General features: G+C 40.7%; 1 protein-coding gene across 3 annotated transcripts in view; it reads right to left on the minus strand.

Annotated features, from left to right (window-relative positions):
• The window catches only part of evi5b (ecotropic viral integration site 5b), a 208930-nt gene that overhangs the window by 100518 nt on the left and 89462 nt on the right, over positions 1-18950 (minus strand). For all 3 annotated transcript variants that reach the window (XM_070886010.1, XM_070886011.1, XM_070886012.1), the window contains exons 3-7: positions 13165-13354; positions 9964-10188; positions 3624-3698; positions 800-925; positions 17-160 (exon numbers count right to left, since the gene is read on the minus strand). In XM_070886010.1, coding sequence (XP_070742111.1) covers positions 17-160; positions 800-925; positions 3624-3698; positions 9964-10188; positions 13165-13354 — 760 coding nt within the window. The remainder of the gene's footprint in view (positions 1-16; positions 161-799; positions 926-3623; positions 3699-9963; positions 10189-13164; positions 13355-18950) is intronic.

Consider the following 18950-nt stretch of genomic DNA (forward strand, 5'->3'; position numbering starts at 1 on the left):
TTACACAATTACTTACCTCTGACATGAATATGTCAAATAATCGTGTAGCAACTGGTAGCGGAAATGTAGTCAGAAAGATAGTCAGGAACCAGGAGGAAGAGTACATGGAAGTGTGGAAACTCTGGGATTGAAAGTGCACATAAATTTCTGGTAGCTGTTCCTGTGTACATAAAACAAATTAATCAACATAACCAGAAGTGGCATAGCTGCATTGTATAATTTGAACCACACACACAAACTATCGAATAGCGCAAGGACCATATTTTGACCTTTTTGTGGTGGCTTTATGGTCACTAGGTGACTCGTAGACTGATGTTAATGAGACCACATTTTGTGAAGTATTAAGTAAATATAATTCTGCAGAAGAACCAGGAATCACTAAATCTTGAGCCAAGCTACTGACCTTTAAGTACAAGTTTGCTGTTCCTAATAATTAAGTTCTCTGATCATTCGTGAAGATTTTCCCAATTGGAAGGAATATTCCTTTCTTTTCAAACACTGCCTTTTTAAGGGATGCCATGTAATGATAGCCAATATTAACTGACACAAATATTACAAATCATCTATTATACAGGGCATGGCAAATAGGAGATAAACAGGTAATGATGTAAGGATAGAAAATTAGTTTGTGAACTTTTCAATTGCATTCAAACAAGTAAATTAATAGCCAAGCACATTAGTAATTCACATGACCTAACATTACTAATCAGACCCAGCTGATTAGTTTATGGTTAAGATTTTTTAAAACATGCTAGCTTTTAACAGTTTCTGAATATACTTAGTTTTATCTTCCTCTTACCTGTATCATCCACTCAAATTGGTACATACAAAGGCCTAGCTCAGCCATACTGGGTTTGAAAAGTTCTCGGAGTCGGTAATCTTGCATTAGCTTCACAAAAACACAAAATGCTTCCTCCTCTGGCATCTTCACAGAAGAAAATAGACACACACTGAGAGGATCCAAAGGAATCATATGGACTACTTTCACACACTTAAAATTCAAGTATCACAGAATAGAGAATAACTCTCAATATCAATTTCTTGACACAGCTTTTAATTTTATTTTGGTTAGTCCTTTATGTATTTTCATTTCTGCAATAAACATACTGGAAATAATAACATTCATAAATTAAGCCTCCGCAAAATTAATCAAACTAACACTTAAGAGACGACGTACACATTCTTGTTCAATTATTATTGGATTCAACTCAAAGTAGCTCAGTGTTGGCTTGATATGATCATACTTCGTTGTTGATGGCCATACAAATTAGTTACTTTAAAAACACTGGGACGGAATTTTATAAAAGCTTGGCACTTAAATTTCAGGCTGGAGTTATACCCCATCCAGTGTAATGCCCAAGTGGTGTGAGATGATCAACTAGATGTGATCCCACACCTACTAGCTTCTACATGGTGGGGTCATGGCCCAGGAGTGGCGCGGCATATAACAGCAGCAGGGTCGGGGCCCAAGGATGCTGCAGCAGAGCTTGGTCTCCAGTCATCTTGGTTAACCCTTGCCACTGGACCAAGGCATTGCTCTGTCAAGCCCGTGTGGTAGCTGGTGTGCAATGGCCACTCCTCAGTAAAAGAATTCACGCATAGGCATCTTCCATTCTTTAAGATGTAGCTCGGGACCGAGAATGTCAGGTCCCTCATTGAAACACCTGTGAGCTCATCTTTTTTTGGCAGAAGCTGTTCATCCTCGACATGAGGGACTGCAGTTGGAAATCAGACTGCCACTCTAGCATCTGAAAATATTTCACATCAGTGCAAAAACATTTGTATAATGGTGTTGTAAATGCTTTCATAACCATCTGTTTATAAAAAATATATTTTACACAGTATCTACTCAGTGGGAAATGAAAGGAAGTGAGACACTGAGAACCTTATTTGGTATAATTCGCAGAGGACTGCTCTGCCAAACTTGATACCCAGAAGTTGGATCAAAGCAGCAATGATTGGTGAATATATGGACATTGCTGCAAGTCAATGTTTTAAAGATAACCTTAAAATGGATTGTTTCAAAGCTCTGACAAGAGGCCGCCAACTTCATAGTGGAAGGCCAATTCTTAACAATTCCTGCATTTCATCCAATTAACTCGCAACAAAAATGTATTCCAACAGCTATCCTGAGAATCATACCTGTAAAGTGCTATATTTCTTCTCTTTCATTTTTCACCAATTTTCTTCATTCCCTCTTTCCTTTGTTGAAGACACTGACATCACTTTGTGGTAAAGTTCCACTTGCACTAGTCACCCTCAGGTATCTTGCCCAAGTGGTCATTGTCAAAGTCTTGAAGGGCTACTCTACCATGTGGGCCATTAGAGCTGCCGCCAATGCTGTCCTGATTCAATGCCCAATGTTCAGGTTTCCAGCTGGAGATATTGGATATCTAACCAGTGATTCGTGTGGGAAATACAGATTGAACATCAGAGAGGGACACAATCGGAGTCAGTTGTGGCAAAATGTGATAATAGCATACTAAAAGTCACTATGAAGGATTTTGGAAATAAAAGGGAGGTCTGAGATGTTGTAGTAATTAGCAACAGAGGGGCTGGGTGGATTTTTTTTGGGGGGTAGGCAATGACTGCACTTTTGAAGGGGAGGGCAACAGTAACTGAGATGCAGGAAACATTTCCAATGTCAGTCACCATGTGTGCCAGGAAGGAAAGTTGTATGGTTAGTAGTTCTGTGTGAATAGGGTCAAGGGAGCAGGAGGTAGGTTTCATGGACAAGTTGAGCTTTGAGAGAAAAGAGTTGGGGAAAATGAGAAAAACTAAGGTAGGGAAGTGATTGGTGGGCAAGGGGAATGGGGGAAGCAACTGAATAGAGTATGCTCACAGGTTTGTAGAGCTGTTGCAACAAGAGTTGTAGAGCTGTTGCATAGTGAGTGGTTTGCATAGTGATGTTCACAAGGCTCAATAAAACTCCAGTCAGTTGAGTCTAGGTCATCCACGATGAGGTATGCAGTTGTGAGTCTAGTGGATGAACTGGCAATGTGTAGTGTGATTGTTAAACCTTTGCTAATAAAGCAACTAGTTCTTAACAGCAATGTGTTGCTATGAATTCTTAAGCAAAGAACCCATGAAGCAAATACATTAATCTTTAACTTTGTGACAAATAAATCCATGAGCTCCTCACATGTTGAAGTTGAGCATAAAGGAAGCAGAGAAGAGGTGTTTTAGAAACAAGTTGATAGTGGGAAAAGGGAGCCTGGAGCTATCTTTGCCCTCCAGATGACCCTAGCGTAGTGGAAGACAGTGAAAGTTCTTTTGGGGACCACAGCAAAGGTGGAAGTGAGGGCATGTTTAGACAAATCAGCAGTTGCAGAGGTATTGTTTTGAATGGAGGGCTGCAGGTTACACAGTTAGGAGTTTGAGACACTCCAGGTATCCGGGCATGTGACCACTTTCTAATCTTAAACCCTCGCGTAGGATTAGATTAGGTACTCCTGAAACCTTTTGGGAACTCTTAAAGGTTTGGTATGTGCTCCAAGTGTACTGAACCAAGACAAGGTAAAACAGCAGCTGCATATCGCCACTCATACCAAGGCCAGAAAGAATACTCAAATAAGCACAGTAATTCCAACAAGAGTGACTTTTTAAATTTAAAAGTAAAATACCTGCATAAGAAGAAGTCCAACTATAAAAGCACTCCCTTGGCAATAACCAACTTCTCGATCTACAAGTGAATAGGCCTGCAAACAGAAATAAATTATATTTAAAGCTTAATGTTGATACATTTTGTAAAATAACAGTTCAGAAAAACCGCTGTACTGCATACTACAAATATGTGTGCAGAAACTGTGGAATATTCTGTTTCTCTCTACTTCATTTTTAATCTGCAATCACAACAATAGTGACTGAACAAATGATTGAGGAGGTATCTAAATGAACCTACTTGCTGGTCATTTCTATATACAAGGCCACCACCAAGTGTATTTTATTCAGGCAGTCCAATACTGTTCTCTTGCTGCTAGATTCTCAACTGTTCAGATGAAATCAAGATGGCAACAGCCTACCAAACTTATAGCTTGAATGCATATATCCAAAAAAGATACCAAGTGCTGCTCCTGCTGCACTTTCCAAATTTATAGAAGTTGAAGATTATTGCTTGTGGGTCAATTGCTGACAAAAGTTCCACAAGTTTAAAAATAAATCAATTTAACATTTGAAATGGCATTCTGGCTACCTTGCCAAGCTACCAGGTCTGCCATTTTGCAGGTGAGCAGATTTAGGAGATTGTACTTGCACATTCCCACCCCCATGGAGTCCAACCTCATTTTCCAAGGCAACACACAATATATCGGCAGACATCATAACCTCACTATACCATCACTCCATGAATCCCAGAGACAGGGTGGAACGAGGTGATACTGTTTAAGACTGGTGTTTGGGGAAAAAAGGGAAGAGGATGAACAAAATTCACAATTTAAAATGCATTAAAAAAAATGAAGCAGTTTCCTTTAAACATAGCTGCATCCTTTCACTTTCTGACCAGGTAACTATTCTTAAAGCAAACCAAAGCTAGAGTTTTTCAGGCATTCTTTCTCTCGTTTTCCCATCAGTCCATAAAGGGAGAGACAGACAGCTGACATGAAAGACATTTCCAATGTAAAGTATTTCCCCTTCCCACAGTCTCCCACCATCTTTCACTTCAACATGTCCTCTTGTACCATGGAGCCACCTTGCTGATATTAGTAAGCCAGATGTTCCATTAAGAGTTCTTTGCCAGCCGGGATGCGAACTGAGAGATGCCTTAATCAACAATAGTCAGCAAAAAGGGAAAAAAAAAATGAGGATATACCTCACCGAGTAGGATTTAAAAAAATGTATATCTCTGATTTTCATTGTCCCACCACTGGTGGTCGTATCTTTAGCTGCCTAGGCCCTAAGCTCTGTAATTCCCTCTCTAAACCGCTCTAACCTTGCTCCTCCTTAAAACTCTTTGACCAAGCTTTCAGTCATCTATCCTAATATCTCATGTGGTTCAGTGTCAAATTTTGTCAAATAACGCTCATGTGAAGCGCCTTGGGATGTTTTACTGTTAAAGGAGCTATATAAAGGCACAATGTTGTTGTATTTAATTATTACTGACATACCCAGCAAGCCACATCATCATCTCTCACTAATAAGAAAAAAGTACAAATTCTCCTTGTGGCAAATTTTTGCCATTTGGATAAAAAAATGTGGTCTCTTCCAATCAGATTCAACTATACAAAGGCTCCAAATGTTCTATTTTGCATTGCTTCAGCCCTTTCACATGATGGCTCCGTGTCCCCTTTCTTGTAGATTATAACTTTTCCATACCCAGACACCAAATGAGATGTTCATATTACATGCATCACTGTAACGCTACATGGTCCCAAACTAAAATCTGCTAAAAAAATTAACATTTTCACTTCAAAATATTAATGTTTTGTCAAATGCTTTTCAACATAATTGACAAATAAAGCCTACTTTATATACAAGATACAGATGAATAGTATTTTTCTGTCTCATCGGGATAACTTGTGTGATACATAGGTTCAAAACCTTTGTATTCCACGATTTGCCATGATATAAGTTATATCTGTAAAAATGATAAAAGCTAGAATACTTGACGAAATGAATTAAAAACTTACCAGATGTTTTAAACAGATGTCGAGCATGGATTCTGAATAGTACTGATGGCCAAGAAAAGGTTTAACAGAGTTTGAAAAGGGATATTTAGGATAAAGTATCTGGCACACCAGATATCCTGTATGATAGAATAGGGAGTGAGGTGGTCGGGTGCAAGCTGATGCAACATGCATGGGAGAGCAAGAGACCATAGAAGCTAATGCAGCATTAACAGGAAGGAGACACTGAAACAGATGGAAGTGAGCTGTGTGGAAAGGAGACACCGTAGCTGTCCTGGAGGAAAAAAAAACCAAGAAACAGAAAGATAGATGGAGGAAAAAAAAACATGCACAAAGATCAACAGACACCTTTACTCTGCGCAAACTACTCCTGCTCATCAATTCTTCACAGCCTTTTTATTTATTTCAAAACTTCATATTGCTCATAATAAAATAACAAAAAGGTTGTAGCTTAAGAGAATGTCTCCATTATTTTAATAAGTGTAACTTGTTCCTTGGAAAACAGCATTAAAAAAGTTACTATACTAAGATTATGTGCCAGTTTAATTCTGTTTTGTAAACCAAAATAACTTTACAAAAATAATTTTCACAACTTAAATGATGGAAGGTTGACATTTTCTTCAATAAACTTTTTACTTCAAGCTGCAACCCCCAGAAAATATCTTTCCAAAATAGGCCAATTCCAGAGTTATAGCAATGCGACTAAATCCCAGGTCATCAATTCGACAGAATTTCATATCATGGCAGGGAAAGTTCTACATAATGGGACAGAATTTAACTTCGGCGGGGCACAAAACAGGCAGTAGCAGATCAGCTACCCACTTTACAACCCACCTGATTTTCCTTCACAGTCAACTGTTGGCGGATCCGCTACCGCTAGTTTTGCACCCCAAAGTTGAATTTTACCCCCAAAAATGTCTATTTCCAGGCTATCTACAACCAGTAGTTTAAAAACACAAAATACAGGAAATTGGTCATTATTGTACATTGACATTTTTAAGTCTTCTGTATTTTGAAACAGGTGAATATTTAAATATATTTCAGTCTGGTCAATATGTTTGATATTAAGCATGTACAAATCGTCAATCATCCCAACAGAAGTCTGGCAACGTGATATTTTCTGTGAAGGTTTTATTATCAAAGCTAATATCTAGAAAGTCAAAGAAAACATAATCATGAATATGCACTTTAATATGCACATAGATTGGGCTAACCAAACTGGAAGCAATACGGTGGAGGAGGATTTCCTGGAGTGCATAAGGGATGGTTTTCTAGACCAATATGTCGAGGAACCAACTAGGGGGGAGGCCATCTTAGACTGGGTGTTGTGTAATAAGAGATGATTAATTAGCAATCTCGTTGTGCGAGGCCCCTTGGGGAAGAGTGACCATAATATGGTGGAATTCTGCATTAGGATGGAGAATGAAACAGTTAATTCAGAGACCATGGTCCAGAACTTAAAGAAGGGTAACTTTGAAGGCATGAGGCGTGAATTGGCTAGGATTGATTGGCGAATGATACTTAAGGGGTCGACTGTGGATAGGCAATGGCAGACATTTAGAGACCGCATGGATGAACTACAACAATTGTACATTCCTGTCTGGCGTAAAAATAAAAAAGGGAAGGTGGCTCAACCGTGGCTATCAAGCAAAATCAGGGATAGTATTAAAGCCAAAGAAGTGGCATACAAATTGGCCAGAAATAGCAGCGAATACGGAGACTGGGAGAAATTTAGAACTCAGCAGAGGAGGACAAAGGGTTTGATTAGGGCAGGGAAAATGGAGTACGAGAAGAAGCTTGCAGGGAACATTAAGACGGATTGCAAAAGTTTCTATAGATATGTAAAGAGAAAAAGGTTAGTAAAGACAAACGTAGGTCCCCTGCAGTCAGAATCAGGGGAAGTCATAACGGGGAACAAAGAAATGGCGGACCAATTGAACAAGTACTTTGGTTCGGTATTCACTAAGGAGGACACAAACAACCTTCCGGATATAAAAGGGGTCAGAGGGTCTAGTAAGGAGGAGGAACTGAGGGAAATCCTTATTAGTCGGGAAATTGTGTTGGGGAAATTGATGGGATTGAAGGACGATAAATCCCCAGGGCCTGATGGACTGCATCCCAGAGTACTTCAGGAGGTGGCCTTGGAAATAGCGGATGCATTGACAGTCATTTTCCAACATTCCATTGACTCTGGATCAGTTCCTATCGAGTGGAGGGTAGCCAATGTAACCCCACTTTTTAAAAAAGGAGGGAGAGAGATAACAGGGAATTATAGACCGGTCAGCCTGACATCGGTAGTGGGTAAGATGATGGAATCAATTATTAAGGATGTCATAGCAGCGCATTTGGAAAGAGGTGACATGATAGGTCCAAGTCAGCATGGATTTGTGAAAGGGAAATCATGCTTGACAAATCTTCTGTAATTTTTTGAGGATGTTTCCAGTAGAGTGGACAAGGGAGAACCAGTTGATGTGGTATATTTGGACTTTCAGAAGGCTTTCGACAAGGTCCCACACAAGAGATTAATGTGCAAAGTTAAAGCATATGGGATTGGGGTAGTGTGCTGACATGGATTGAGAACTGGATGTCAGACAGGAAGCAAAGAGTAGGAGTAAATGGGTACTTTTCAGAATGGCAGGCGGTGACTAGTGGGATACCGCAAGGTTCTGTGCTGAGGCCCCAGCTGTTTACACTGTACATTAATGATTTAGACGAGGGGATTAAATGTAGTATCTCCAAATTTGCGGATGACACTAAGTTAGGTGGCAGTGTGAGCTGCGAGGAGGATGCTATGAGGCTGCAGAGTGACTTGGATAGGTTAGGTGAGTGGGCAAATGCATGGCAGATGAAGTATAATGTGGATAAATGTGAAGTTATCCACTTTGGTGGTAAAAACAGAGAGACAGACTATTATCTGAATGGTGACAGATTAGGAAAAGGGGAGGTGCAACGAGACCTGGGTGTCATGGTACATCAGTCATTGAAGGTTGGCATGCAGGTACAGCAGGCGGTTAAGAAAGCAAATGGCATGTTGGCCTTCATAGCGAGGGGATTTGAGTACAGGGGCAGGGAGGTGTTGCTACAGTTGTACAGGGCCTTGGTGAGGCCACACCTGGAGTATTGTGTACAGTTTTGGTCTCCTAACCTGAGGAAGGACATTCTTGCTATTGAGGAAGTGCAGCGAAGGTTCACCAGACTGATTCCCGGGATGGCGGGACTGACCTATCAAGAAAGACTGGATCAACTGGGCTTGTATTCACTGGAGTTCAGAAAAATTAGAGGGGACCTCATAGAAATGTTTAAAATTCTGATGGGTTTAGACAGGTTAGATGCAGGAAGAATGTTCCCAATGTTGGGGAAGTTCAGAACCAGGGGTCACAGTCTAAGGATAAGGGGTAAGCCATTTAGGACCGAGATGAGGAGAAACTTCTTCACCCAGAGAGTGGTGAACCTGTGGAATTCTCTACACAGAAAGTTGTTGTGGCCAATTCACTAAATATATTCAAAAAGGAGTTAGATGTAGTCCTTACTACTAGGGGGATCAAGGGGTATGGTGAGAAAGCAGGAATGGGGTACTGAAGTTGCATGTTCAGCCATGAACTCATTGAATGGCGGTGCAGGCTAGAAGAGCCGAATGGCCTACTCCTGCACCTATTTTCTATGTTTCTATGAGCGAGCACTCAATAAAGAAGTTTTAAAGACTGCAAGGTTTTTGAAGCCTATGTTAATTAACCAAAAAGATGCCATCTCTAACTTTGGTGCTATCATATAGGATACATAAAACTGTTCGTTACTGCCACTTTTTTCATGACAGAATTTGGGATATACCCCCCGCCCCCAAAAAAAGTCAAATAAGCTAACAGTATTGTGCTGTAGTTATGTGTACAGCTCTTCCAACTCAGGGCCCGGGTTTCAATCCAGCACACACTGGTGGAATGAAAGTCTTCTCTTCCAGCTGTAAAGACCTTATACAAAATGAGTTTCTGCCGGGCATTAGTGTGCAACACTTGAGCACTAACAATTTTGCATTAAATTGGCAATTTCACTAAAAGAACATAATGATGCAGAAAATGTAAATTCACACTGGTACAGCAGGATGTTCCTGACTATTGGGTTAACACATTCCTGAAGCAAAGCAGAGGGAGCTTTACTGTGCATCTAGCTGTACTTTTCTTAACCTGACTGGGAGGAAAAAATGTTCCAACTATGTACTGTTCTAACAACATCTCATTTGATGTTTTGTTTCTTGTTTCAAATTACAAGCTTATTTTGAAATGTAGGGAGACTCCTTATAATAAAGAGGCTGTACTTCTTAAGGAATAGCATTTAATGATAGCTTTACCTTCATAACATTAAATAAAACCTCTTGTCCCAGGCTATCTTTTTCTTTGAAAAAGTCATGTTCAGGATATGTTCTAGCAATGTCTCTTCTTATAAGTTTTTCGCAAGGTGAGGTCATCTTCAAAAGCTCTGAATATTGGTCTTTGATAGGCATATTTTGGGCATTGCATAGGAGTTGCCACACAATAGCTCGGAAATGATGAGGAATCCCTTTTCGAACAAGTTCCTGAAAGGTACAGAAAATAATTTCAAAACCAGTATCTGTGTTTGTTTTTATTGCAATCTGTTGTAACATGGGTGTTGCAACAATGAGAGAGAAATCAGTATTATAATGTAATATACACGTCGACTAATATTAGAATCTATATGCAACCCTTAAATTTACAACAATGGCTGAGCTTCCTGCACACAGCAAGTTGGTAAAGAGTTCAGACTCTTAAAAACATGACAATACCAAGCCTGCATTAGCCGCTTAAGAGAACTGGTACAATATGCTTCCCAACAGGCATGGACAGAAATGATGGTGATGTTAGTAACGATGGTGCCAGTTTGGAGACTGACACACCTGCTTACAATGGCGCAGAACCAGCAGACCCACATTATACTGACGGCTTCCAACACTGATCAGGCAAAACTCCACATGCGTGAAAACATGCTCTGCTTATCAGTGTCGAAATGTTGGTTATCCTTTTTAATGTTAGGCCAAAGATGATGGGCTTGTCAGCACATGCATTGCAGTTATCGTGCAAGGATGCAAATCTAAAATGACAAGACTATCACCTTGAAAGGTTCGCACATTGCTTATTAAAATTTGAGCCGCATAACTTAACTGAATTGTGCTTGAGAGGTGAAGTTACGCGGCTCAAATTTATCAATACAAAGCTTAATCACTAAGTATTTGTATAGTAACTCACCTATCGGTGATCAAGTCAGACTGCATAATTCTTAGTGGCTCACGAGTAGTCAGTTCAACATCAGCATATTCCCAAATGGGTAACACACAAATTTGCTTGGTTTCTTTGTCAGCTAGGCTCAGTTGGTAGCACATTCGTGCAGTACTGAGAGAATGTTGCATTGTCAGGTGGAACATTAAAACACCATTCCTGTCTACTTACTCAATGTCTATGTATTCAAAAGAAAAGCAAGCAGTTCTCCCAGTGCCCTGGCCAACATTCCTTCTCATCTGGTCATTTATTAATTTGCTGTTTGCGGAATCTTGCTGTGCACACGTGGGCTGCTATATTTGCCAAAATGACAGCAAATGCAAAAGTAATCTATTGGTTGCAAAGTGTTTTGAGACATCCAGATCACATGAAAGCTGCCGTATAAATGCACATTATTTCTTTAATGGTGCACAGTGTAATGAAATCTATCTGCAATGTTAACATTAAGACATTGTAGTGACATGATTTTAGTGAGTATAAGCAAATGTGTTATCTTTCTGAAGACACTATCTTTTGTAACCAAATTAAAATTGAATAAAAGCCTTTTTTTAAAAAAAAACAAGCACATCACCAAACAAATGGACATTGGGCTTCCATCAGCTGGAGTTGACACAAATTGTTCCTTAAATAAAAAGGTGCCTCTTGACTGCCAAATCAATGCTGACTCCAAGACCTAAATGCCAATTTCACAATCTTAAGTTTTGAATGGATAAAACTGGATCCTATTTGATGTCGATAAATCCAGCTAGCTGTAGAAAATAACTAAATCATAACTGAACTGATGTTTGAGCCTGTGTCAAGTTACCAGATCTCAGTGATGGTGGCACTGCTACAATGATAGTATTTGAAACCATCCTATTTTCAGTTGTGATTTAACTATTTTCTACAGTTTATTAAAACGCTAAAACAGTAGGTACCTCAAGGTTACTAATTACATCTTGGCATGCAGTTATATTACAGAGCATGATCTGTGACCGAGTTATAATGCACTTCATATCTTTAGACTGCAACTTCAATGGATACAAAACCGGTTCACATCAATTCAAAAGTGGCAGCATAACTGCACCCTAAGCTTTCAAGCTGACAGGAATAGAATCAGTTATATTCAATAGTTACTTTTACTGTTGCAACTTTTCCAAATCTTGCACCTTATCACTTTGTTTCCTTATAAAGCACTCCCAATTCAAATCGCTTCCAGAAAAAGCATCGAGTGGTAAGTTACAAATGATAAATTTGTTCTGTTTAAAACTGCCATAGTTCTAAAATCTTATACTGATTTACCAGTTGGGATCTTGAAAGGAACATACGAAGAGTGGATGACCATTCAGCCCTTCGAGCCTTTACGCCACTGAATCAGATCATGGCTGATCTGTATCTCAGCTCCATTTACCCACCGTTGCTCCATATCTCTTGATACCCTTGTCCAACAAAAATCTATCAATCTTAGTCTTGACCCAGCATCCATAGCCTTTTGGGGAAGAGATTTGCAGATTTCCACTGCCCTTTGTGTGAAAACAAGTGCCTTTATCATTTAACTCCTAATTGAACTAGCTCTAATTTTAAGATTGTGCCTGTTGATCAGGATTCACCACAGGAAATAGCTTCCCTGAATCTAACCTATCAAATTGTTGAACCATTTTAAACACCTCAATTGCTTCACCCCTCAATCTTTTAAACTCAAAGGGAATACAAGCTGTGCTTATGTTACCTGCTCTCATAATCTAACTCTTTGATCCCTGGTATCATTCTATACTGGTACTCCACTTTGAAAATAAACTAACATTCATTAATCAAATACTATTTATATGATTGTTGCACCCACTGAATATGCTGAATGGAGGAATACCGACGTCCATCATGAACACAGATTGTCTTAGTCTTAAGTATCAAGTTGCATACAATTGTGCACATCTGCATGTATGTTGACTTTACCATACAAGTCAGAGTATCTGGTGTAAATTAGGTGAAATGTCCACTTATGTCAGGTGTTCACTATGTGTAAAAGTTGTCATGAGACACAGAAATTGTAATCTAATAGAATTTACATGAGAATTACTGCTGACGTAAAGCCAACAGTCGTGTCCTGGACCATGGAACAGTGATATTTCAACAGTGCAGCAAACATGTACTGATAAGCAATTTAATTTTTAAGCTAACAAATTAATCCTCCCTTAAAACAAAACTGTTGTCACATAGCTGCTCCACAATTTTCAACATCAAGGGAAATGGCAAGAACACAAGTGATTTGTGGTCCTTACCCTCATCTGTTTCTCTTTCTTTTTCCGTACATCATCCCACTCGTTCACGATTCTTCCCCAGAGGATCCAGGAATCTTCTTCCAGGTGGCTGAGGTTACTTGAAGCTGAAGAACTGGATACCAGGGAAGATCCACTATTTCGACGAGATCCATTTACAGATTTCAAAGACTTGCTATCAGTCTCCAAAAGCCTGCACCAACAAAAGCAACATTTAGCCTTCTAAATGATTATTTAAAAAGCCAAATGAATATTAATTCAGGCGACCCAAAAACCAAGATTCAGAAATAGCCATTTTGTTATTTCTGCCAATTTCAATTTTGCAACCTTTCACCTTACTTTTGTAAAGTTACTGTTTTTTGGTTATCAGCTCCACATGAAATTTTTGTGACATCACAATGGCCTCTTTGGATGTCTTAGAGTAGTGGGCTGTGGGTTCACATTTGGTGTCATGCCTTGTCTCTCAAGTTCCCAATCTTAGTCTTGATGTGGTGTAAAAGCATCACAAAGAGGGAAAGTCATCCTGAAGGCACCAAACAGGGGATGTGGGAGAAAAGTAATCCAAATAAGGAAGTTGCATTAAAAGGCAAATTAAAAGTTGACTTGAGTTGGATCGCACTGTTGTTGTGATCCGTGTTACGATAAAAATACATCCATACTTGGTCCTACAAATCAGAAGAAAATACTTATTCTTACTCAGTTACCTGTGCAGTGCTGTAAACTACTGCAAAACAATTTCTTGCAGGAGACTAGGGATCAATTTGGAATACTTGCCTGGACCTACAATTACTGAGTTCGGCTTTATTGCCTGTGCTTTTTTCTACAGATTCTTTGGGTGCTCCGGATTGGATCCGGCCCATGGTCATTTTTCCAGCAGAAGACAATTTAAGGCTGCCTCCCTTCGGATTCCAATGAGCACATTTTGAAGTACGGTGGCTCCTAACATGATAGTTTGATAGCAAGACTGCTATTCACAGAGCATGCCAGGATGTTATAAGCAATGTTCCCTTAAATTTTTTTTGGGTGCGCATCCCATTCAAAACACTGCACATGCTCGATTTTTCCCCCAATTAAAAGCTGGTGAGCTAGCTGCACTGGAGCTTCAAAACGCTACGCAGCTTAAAGTGAACGTTGGTTGTAAGCCCCGCCTTCCTCTGCATTTTTGATAACAGAGCAGTAATAGCAGTAACAGGCAGGGAAACCATTATTAGCTATAATTAATTATTTTAAATTATGAAATCAAAATTATTTAAGGCATGAATAATTTCTGATGTAACTTTTACAGAAAAAATGTTTAACTTCTTTGATGGGGTGACTTAGACTCCCCTACTCCAACACCCACCTTACAATAGTGTAACTTCAGCCTCGCCATGAGCAATATCACCATAAATTTACTAGTCTAGTTTATATAAAATGTTTCAAGAGTTTTCATTATACTTCAAAATGTTATAGGTAGAAAAAAAAAGAGAAAGAAATTTATGAACATCTTCCAATGTGCCAATTTCTCTCATTAAACGGCAATGAAACACTAAGTTCAGGTTATGTTTACTTATAGAAATGAGAGAGTGTGGCCTTAATGAGACAGTCGGTCTTAATCAACAAGAACTTGTATTTATATAGCGCCTTTAACGTAGTGAAACGTCCCAAGGCGCTTCCACAGGAGTATTATGCGATGAAAGTTTGACCGAGCCGCATAAGTAGAATTTAGAGCAGGTGACCAAAAGCTTGGTCAACATAAGAACATAAGAATTAGGAACAGGAGTAGGCCATCTAGCCCCTCGAGCCTGCTCCGCCACTCAACAAGATCATGGCTGATCTGGCCGTGGACTCAGCTCCACTTACCCGCCCGCTCCCCATAACCCTTAATTCCCTTATTGGTTAAAAATCTATCTATCTGTGACTTGAATACATTCAATGAGCCAGCCTCAACTGCTTCCTTGGGCAGAGAATTCCACAGATTCACAACCCTCTGGGAGAAGAGATTCCTTCTCAACTCGGTTTTAAATTGGCTCCTCCGTATTTTGAAGCTGTGCCCCCTAGTTCTAGTCTCCCCGACCAGTGGAAACAACCTCTCTGCCTCTATCTTGTCTATCCCTTTCATGATTTTAAATGTTTCTATAAGATCACCCCTCATCCTTCTGAACTCCAACGAGTAAAGACCTAGTCTACGCAATCTATCATCATAAGGTAACCCCCTCATCTCCGGAATCAGCCTAGTGAATCGTCTCTGTACCCCCTCCAAAGCCAGTATATCCTTCCTTAAGTAAGGTGACCAAAACTGCACGCAGAACTGCACGCAGTACTCCAGGTGCGGCCTCACCATTACCCTATATAGTTGCAGAAGGACCTCCCTGCTTTTGTACTCCATCCCTCTCGCAATGAAGGCCAACGTTCCATTCGCCTTCTTGATTACCTGCTGCACCTGCAAACTAACTTTTTGGGATTCATGCACAAGGACCCCCAGTTCCCTCTGCACCGTAGCATGTTGTAATTTCTCCCCATTCAAATAATATTCCCTTTTACTGTTTTTTTTTCCCCCAAGGTGGATGACCTCACACTTTCCGACATTGTATTCCATCTGCCAAACCTTAGCCCAATCGCTTAACCTATCTAAATCTCTTTGCAGCCTCTCTGTGTCCTCTACACAACCCGTTTTCCCACTAATCTTTGTGTCATCTGCAAATTTTGTTGCACTACACTCTGTCCCCTCTTCCAGGTCATCTATGTATATTGCAAACAGTTGAGGTCCCAGCACCGATCCCTGTGGCACACCACTAACCACCGATTTCCAACCCGAAAAGGACCCATTTATCCCGACTCTCTGCTTTCTGTTAGCCAGCCAATTCTCTATCCATGTTAATACATTCCCACTGACCCCGCGTGCCTTGATCTTCTGCAGTAACCTTTTGTGTGGGACCTTATCGAATGCCTTTTGAAAATCTAAATACACCACATCCATCGGTACACCTCTATCCACCATGCTCGTTATATCCTCAAAGAATTCCAGTAAATTAGTTAAACATGATTTCCCCTTCATGAATCCATGTTGCGTCTGCTTGATTGCACTATTCCTATATAGATGTCCCGCTATTTCTTCCTTAATGATAGTTTCAAGCATTTTCCCCACGACAGATGTTAAACTAACCGGCCTATAGTTACCTGCCTTTTGTCCTCCCCCTTTTTTTAAACAGAGGCGTTACATTAGCTGCTTTCCAATCCGCTGGTACCTCCCCAGAGTCCAGAGAATTTTGGTAGATTATAACGAATGCATCTGCTATAACTTCCGCCATCTCTTTTAATACCCTGGGATGCATTTCATCAGGACCAGGGGACTTGTCTACCTTGAGTCCCATTAGCCTGTCCAGCACTACCCCCCTAGTGATAGTGATTGTCTCCAGGTCCTCCCTTCCCACATTCCTGTGACCAGCAATTTCTGGCATGGTTTGTGTGTCTTCCACTGTGAAGACCGAAGCAAAATAATTGTTTAAGGTCTCAGCCATTTCCACATTTCCCATTATTAAATCCCCCTTCTCATCTTAAGGGACCAACATTTACTTTAGTCACTCTTTTCCGTTTTATATATGTGTAAAAACTTTTACTATCCGTTTTTATGTTTTGCGCAAGTTTACCTTCGTAATCTATCTTTCCTTTCTCAAAGAGGTAGGTTTTAAGAAGCGTCTTGAAGGAGGAGAGAGGTGTAGAAAGGCGGAGAGGTTTAGGCAGGGAATTCCAGAGCTTGGGGCCTAGGCAAAAGAAGGCGCGGCCACCAATGGTGAGAGTTTACAATCGGGGATGCTCAGGAGGGCAGAATTAGAGGAGCGCAGACGTCTCGGGGGGGGGGGGGGGGGGAGGGGGGGGTTGTGGGGGAGGAGGAGATTACAGAGATAGGGAGGGGCGAGGCCATGGAAGGATTTGAAAATAAGGATGAGAATTCTAAAATCGAGCGGGACTTGGTGCGAGTTAGGACACAGGCAGCCGAGTTTTGGATCACCTCTACTTTACGTAGGGTAGGATGTGGGAGGCCAGCCAGGAGTGCATTGGAATCGTCAAGTCAGGAGGTAACAAAGGCATGGATGAGGACTTTAGCAGCAGATGAGCTGAGGCAAGGGGGGAGACGGGCGATGTTACGAAGGTGGCAGTCTTAGTTAAGCTGTGGATCGGTGGTCGAAAGCTCATTTCAGGGTCAAATATGACACCAAGGTTGCGAACAGTCTGGTTCAGCCTTCGACAGGAGTTGGGGAGAGGAATGGAGTCAGTATCTAGGTAATGGAGTTTGTGGCGGGGACCGAAAACAAAGGCTTTGGTCTTCCCAATATTCAATTGGAAAACATTTTTGTTAATCCAGAATTAGAAGTCAGACAAGCAATCTGACAATTTAGAGACCATGGAGGAGTCGAGAGAAGTGGTAGTGTGGTAGAGTTGTGCGTCATCAGCGTACATGTGGAAACTGATGCTGTTTTCGGATGATGTCGCCAAGGGGAAACATGTCGATGAGAAATAGGAGGGGGCCAAGTATAGAGCCTTGGAGACCCCAGAGGTAACGATTTGGGGCTGGGAAGAGAAGCCGTTGCTGGTGATTCTCTGGCTACGATTAGATAGATAAGAATGGCACCAGCTGAGTGCAGTCCCACCCAGCTGGACGACGACGGAGAGGCGTTGGAGAAGGATAGAGTGGTCAACCATGTCAAAGGCTGCAGATAAGTCAAGGCGGCGAGGAGGGATAGTTTGCATTTGTCAGTCACAAAGGATGTCATTTATGACTTTGATGAGAGCTATTTTGTTAAGGTGGCAGGCGCAGAATCCCGATTGGAGGGATTCAAACAGGGAATTGCAGGAAAGATAGGCACGGATTTGGGAGGCGGCACCACGTTCAAGGGCTTTGGAGAAGAAAGGGAGGTTGGAGATGGGGCAGAAGTTTGCAACGACGGAGGATCTGTGCACCACTTTAGAAGCTAAACATCACAACTGAGTTCCAGTCGTCAGAATACCAGCGAGCAACACAAGAAATCAGCTGATACATATGGGTTGCATTTAGCACACGCAAAATGTCTGTCACAAAAAGTCCAAAATGGCTCAACTTTCTGCTTTCCAAGAAATAATTTTTTTAAACTTTTACTTTACTATGTCTGAGCATATCTCAATTTCTATTATAATTCTTTTCAACAGACATGTGCAACCCTTCCTCAATTCCTGCATCACAGCAATCCCTTGCAACAGCAGAATCTCCAACTAACCATCAGCAATATCACACAAGATCTACTAATGGGTAACTAAAGAGCATATTTCAGGGTTTAGAATGTTTCTGTTCACATGCTGGTCAGAATCAAAGTTACAATAAAATGTGCAGAGACCCAATTTGAATGGCATTGAAATTTGCATCATGCAACTCACAAACCCAAGAAATAACACAGAAACATAGAAAGTAGATGCAGAAGTAGGCCATTCGGCCCTTTGAGCCTGCACCACCATTCAATATGATCATGGCTGATCATGCAACTTCAGTACCCCATTCCTGCTTTCTCTCCACACCCCTTTATCCCTTTAGCCATAAGGGCCACATCTAACTCCCTTTTGAATATATCTAATGAACTAGCCTCAACAACTTTCTGTGGTGGAGAATTCCACAGATTCACAATTCTCTGAGTGAAGAAGTTTCTCCTCATCTCAGTCCTAAATGGCTTACTCCTTATCCTTAGACTGTGACCTCTGGTTCTGGACTTCCCCAACATCGGGAACATTCTTCCTGCATCTAACCTGTCCAATCCAGTTAGAATTTTACATGTTTCTAT

This window comes from Pristiophorus japonicus, chromosome 8 (genome assembly GCF_044704955.1).
Source record: "Pristiophorus japonicus isolate sPriJap1 chromosome 8, sPriJap1.hap1, whole genome shotgun sequence".
Taxonomy (NCBI): domain Eukaryota; kingdom Metazoa; phylum Chordata; class Chondrichthyes; family Pristiophoridae; genus Pristiophorus; species Pristiophorus japonicus.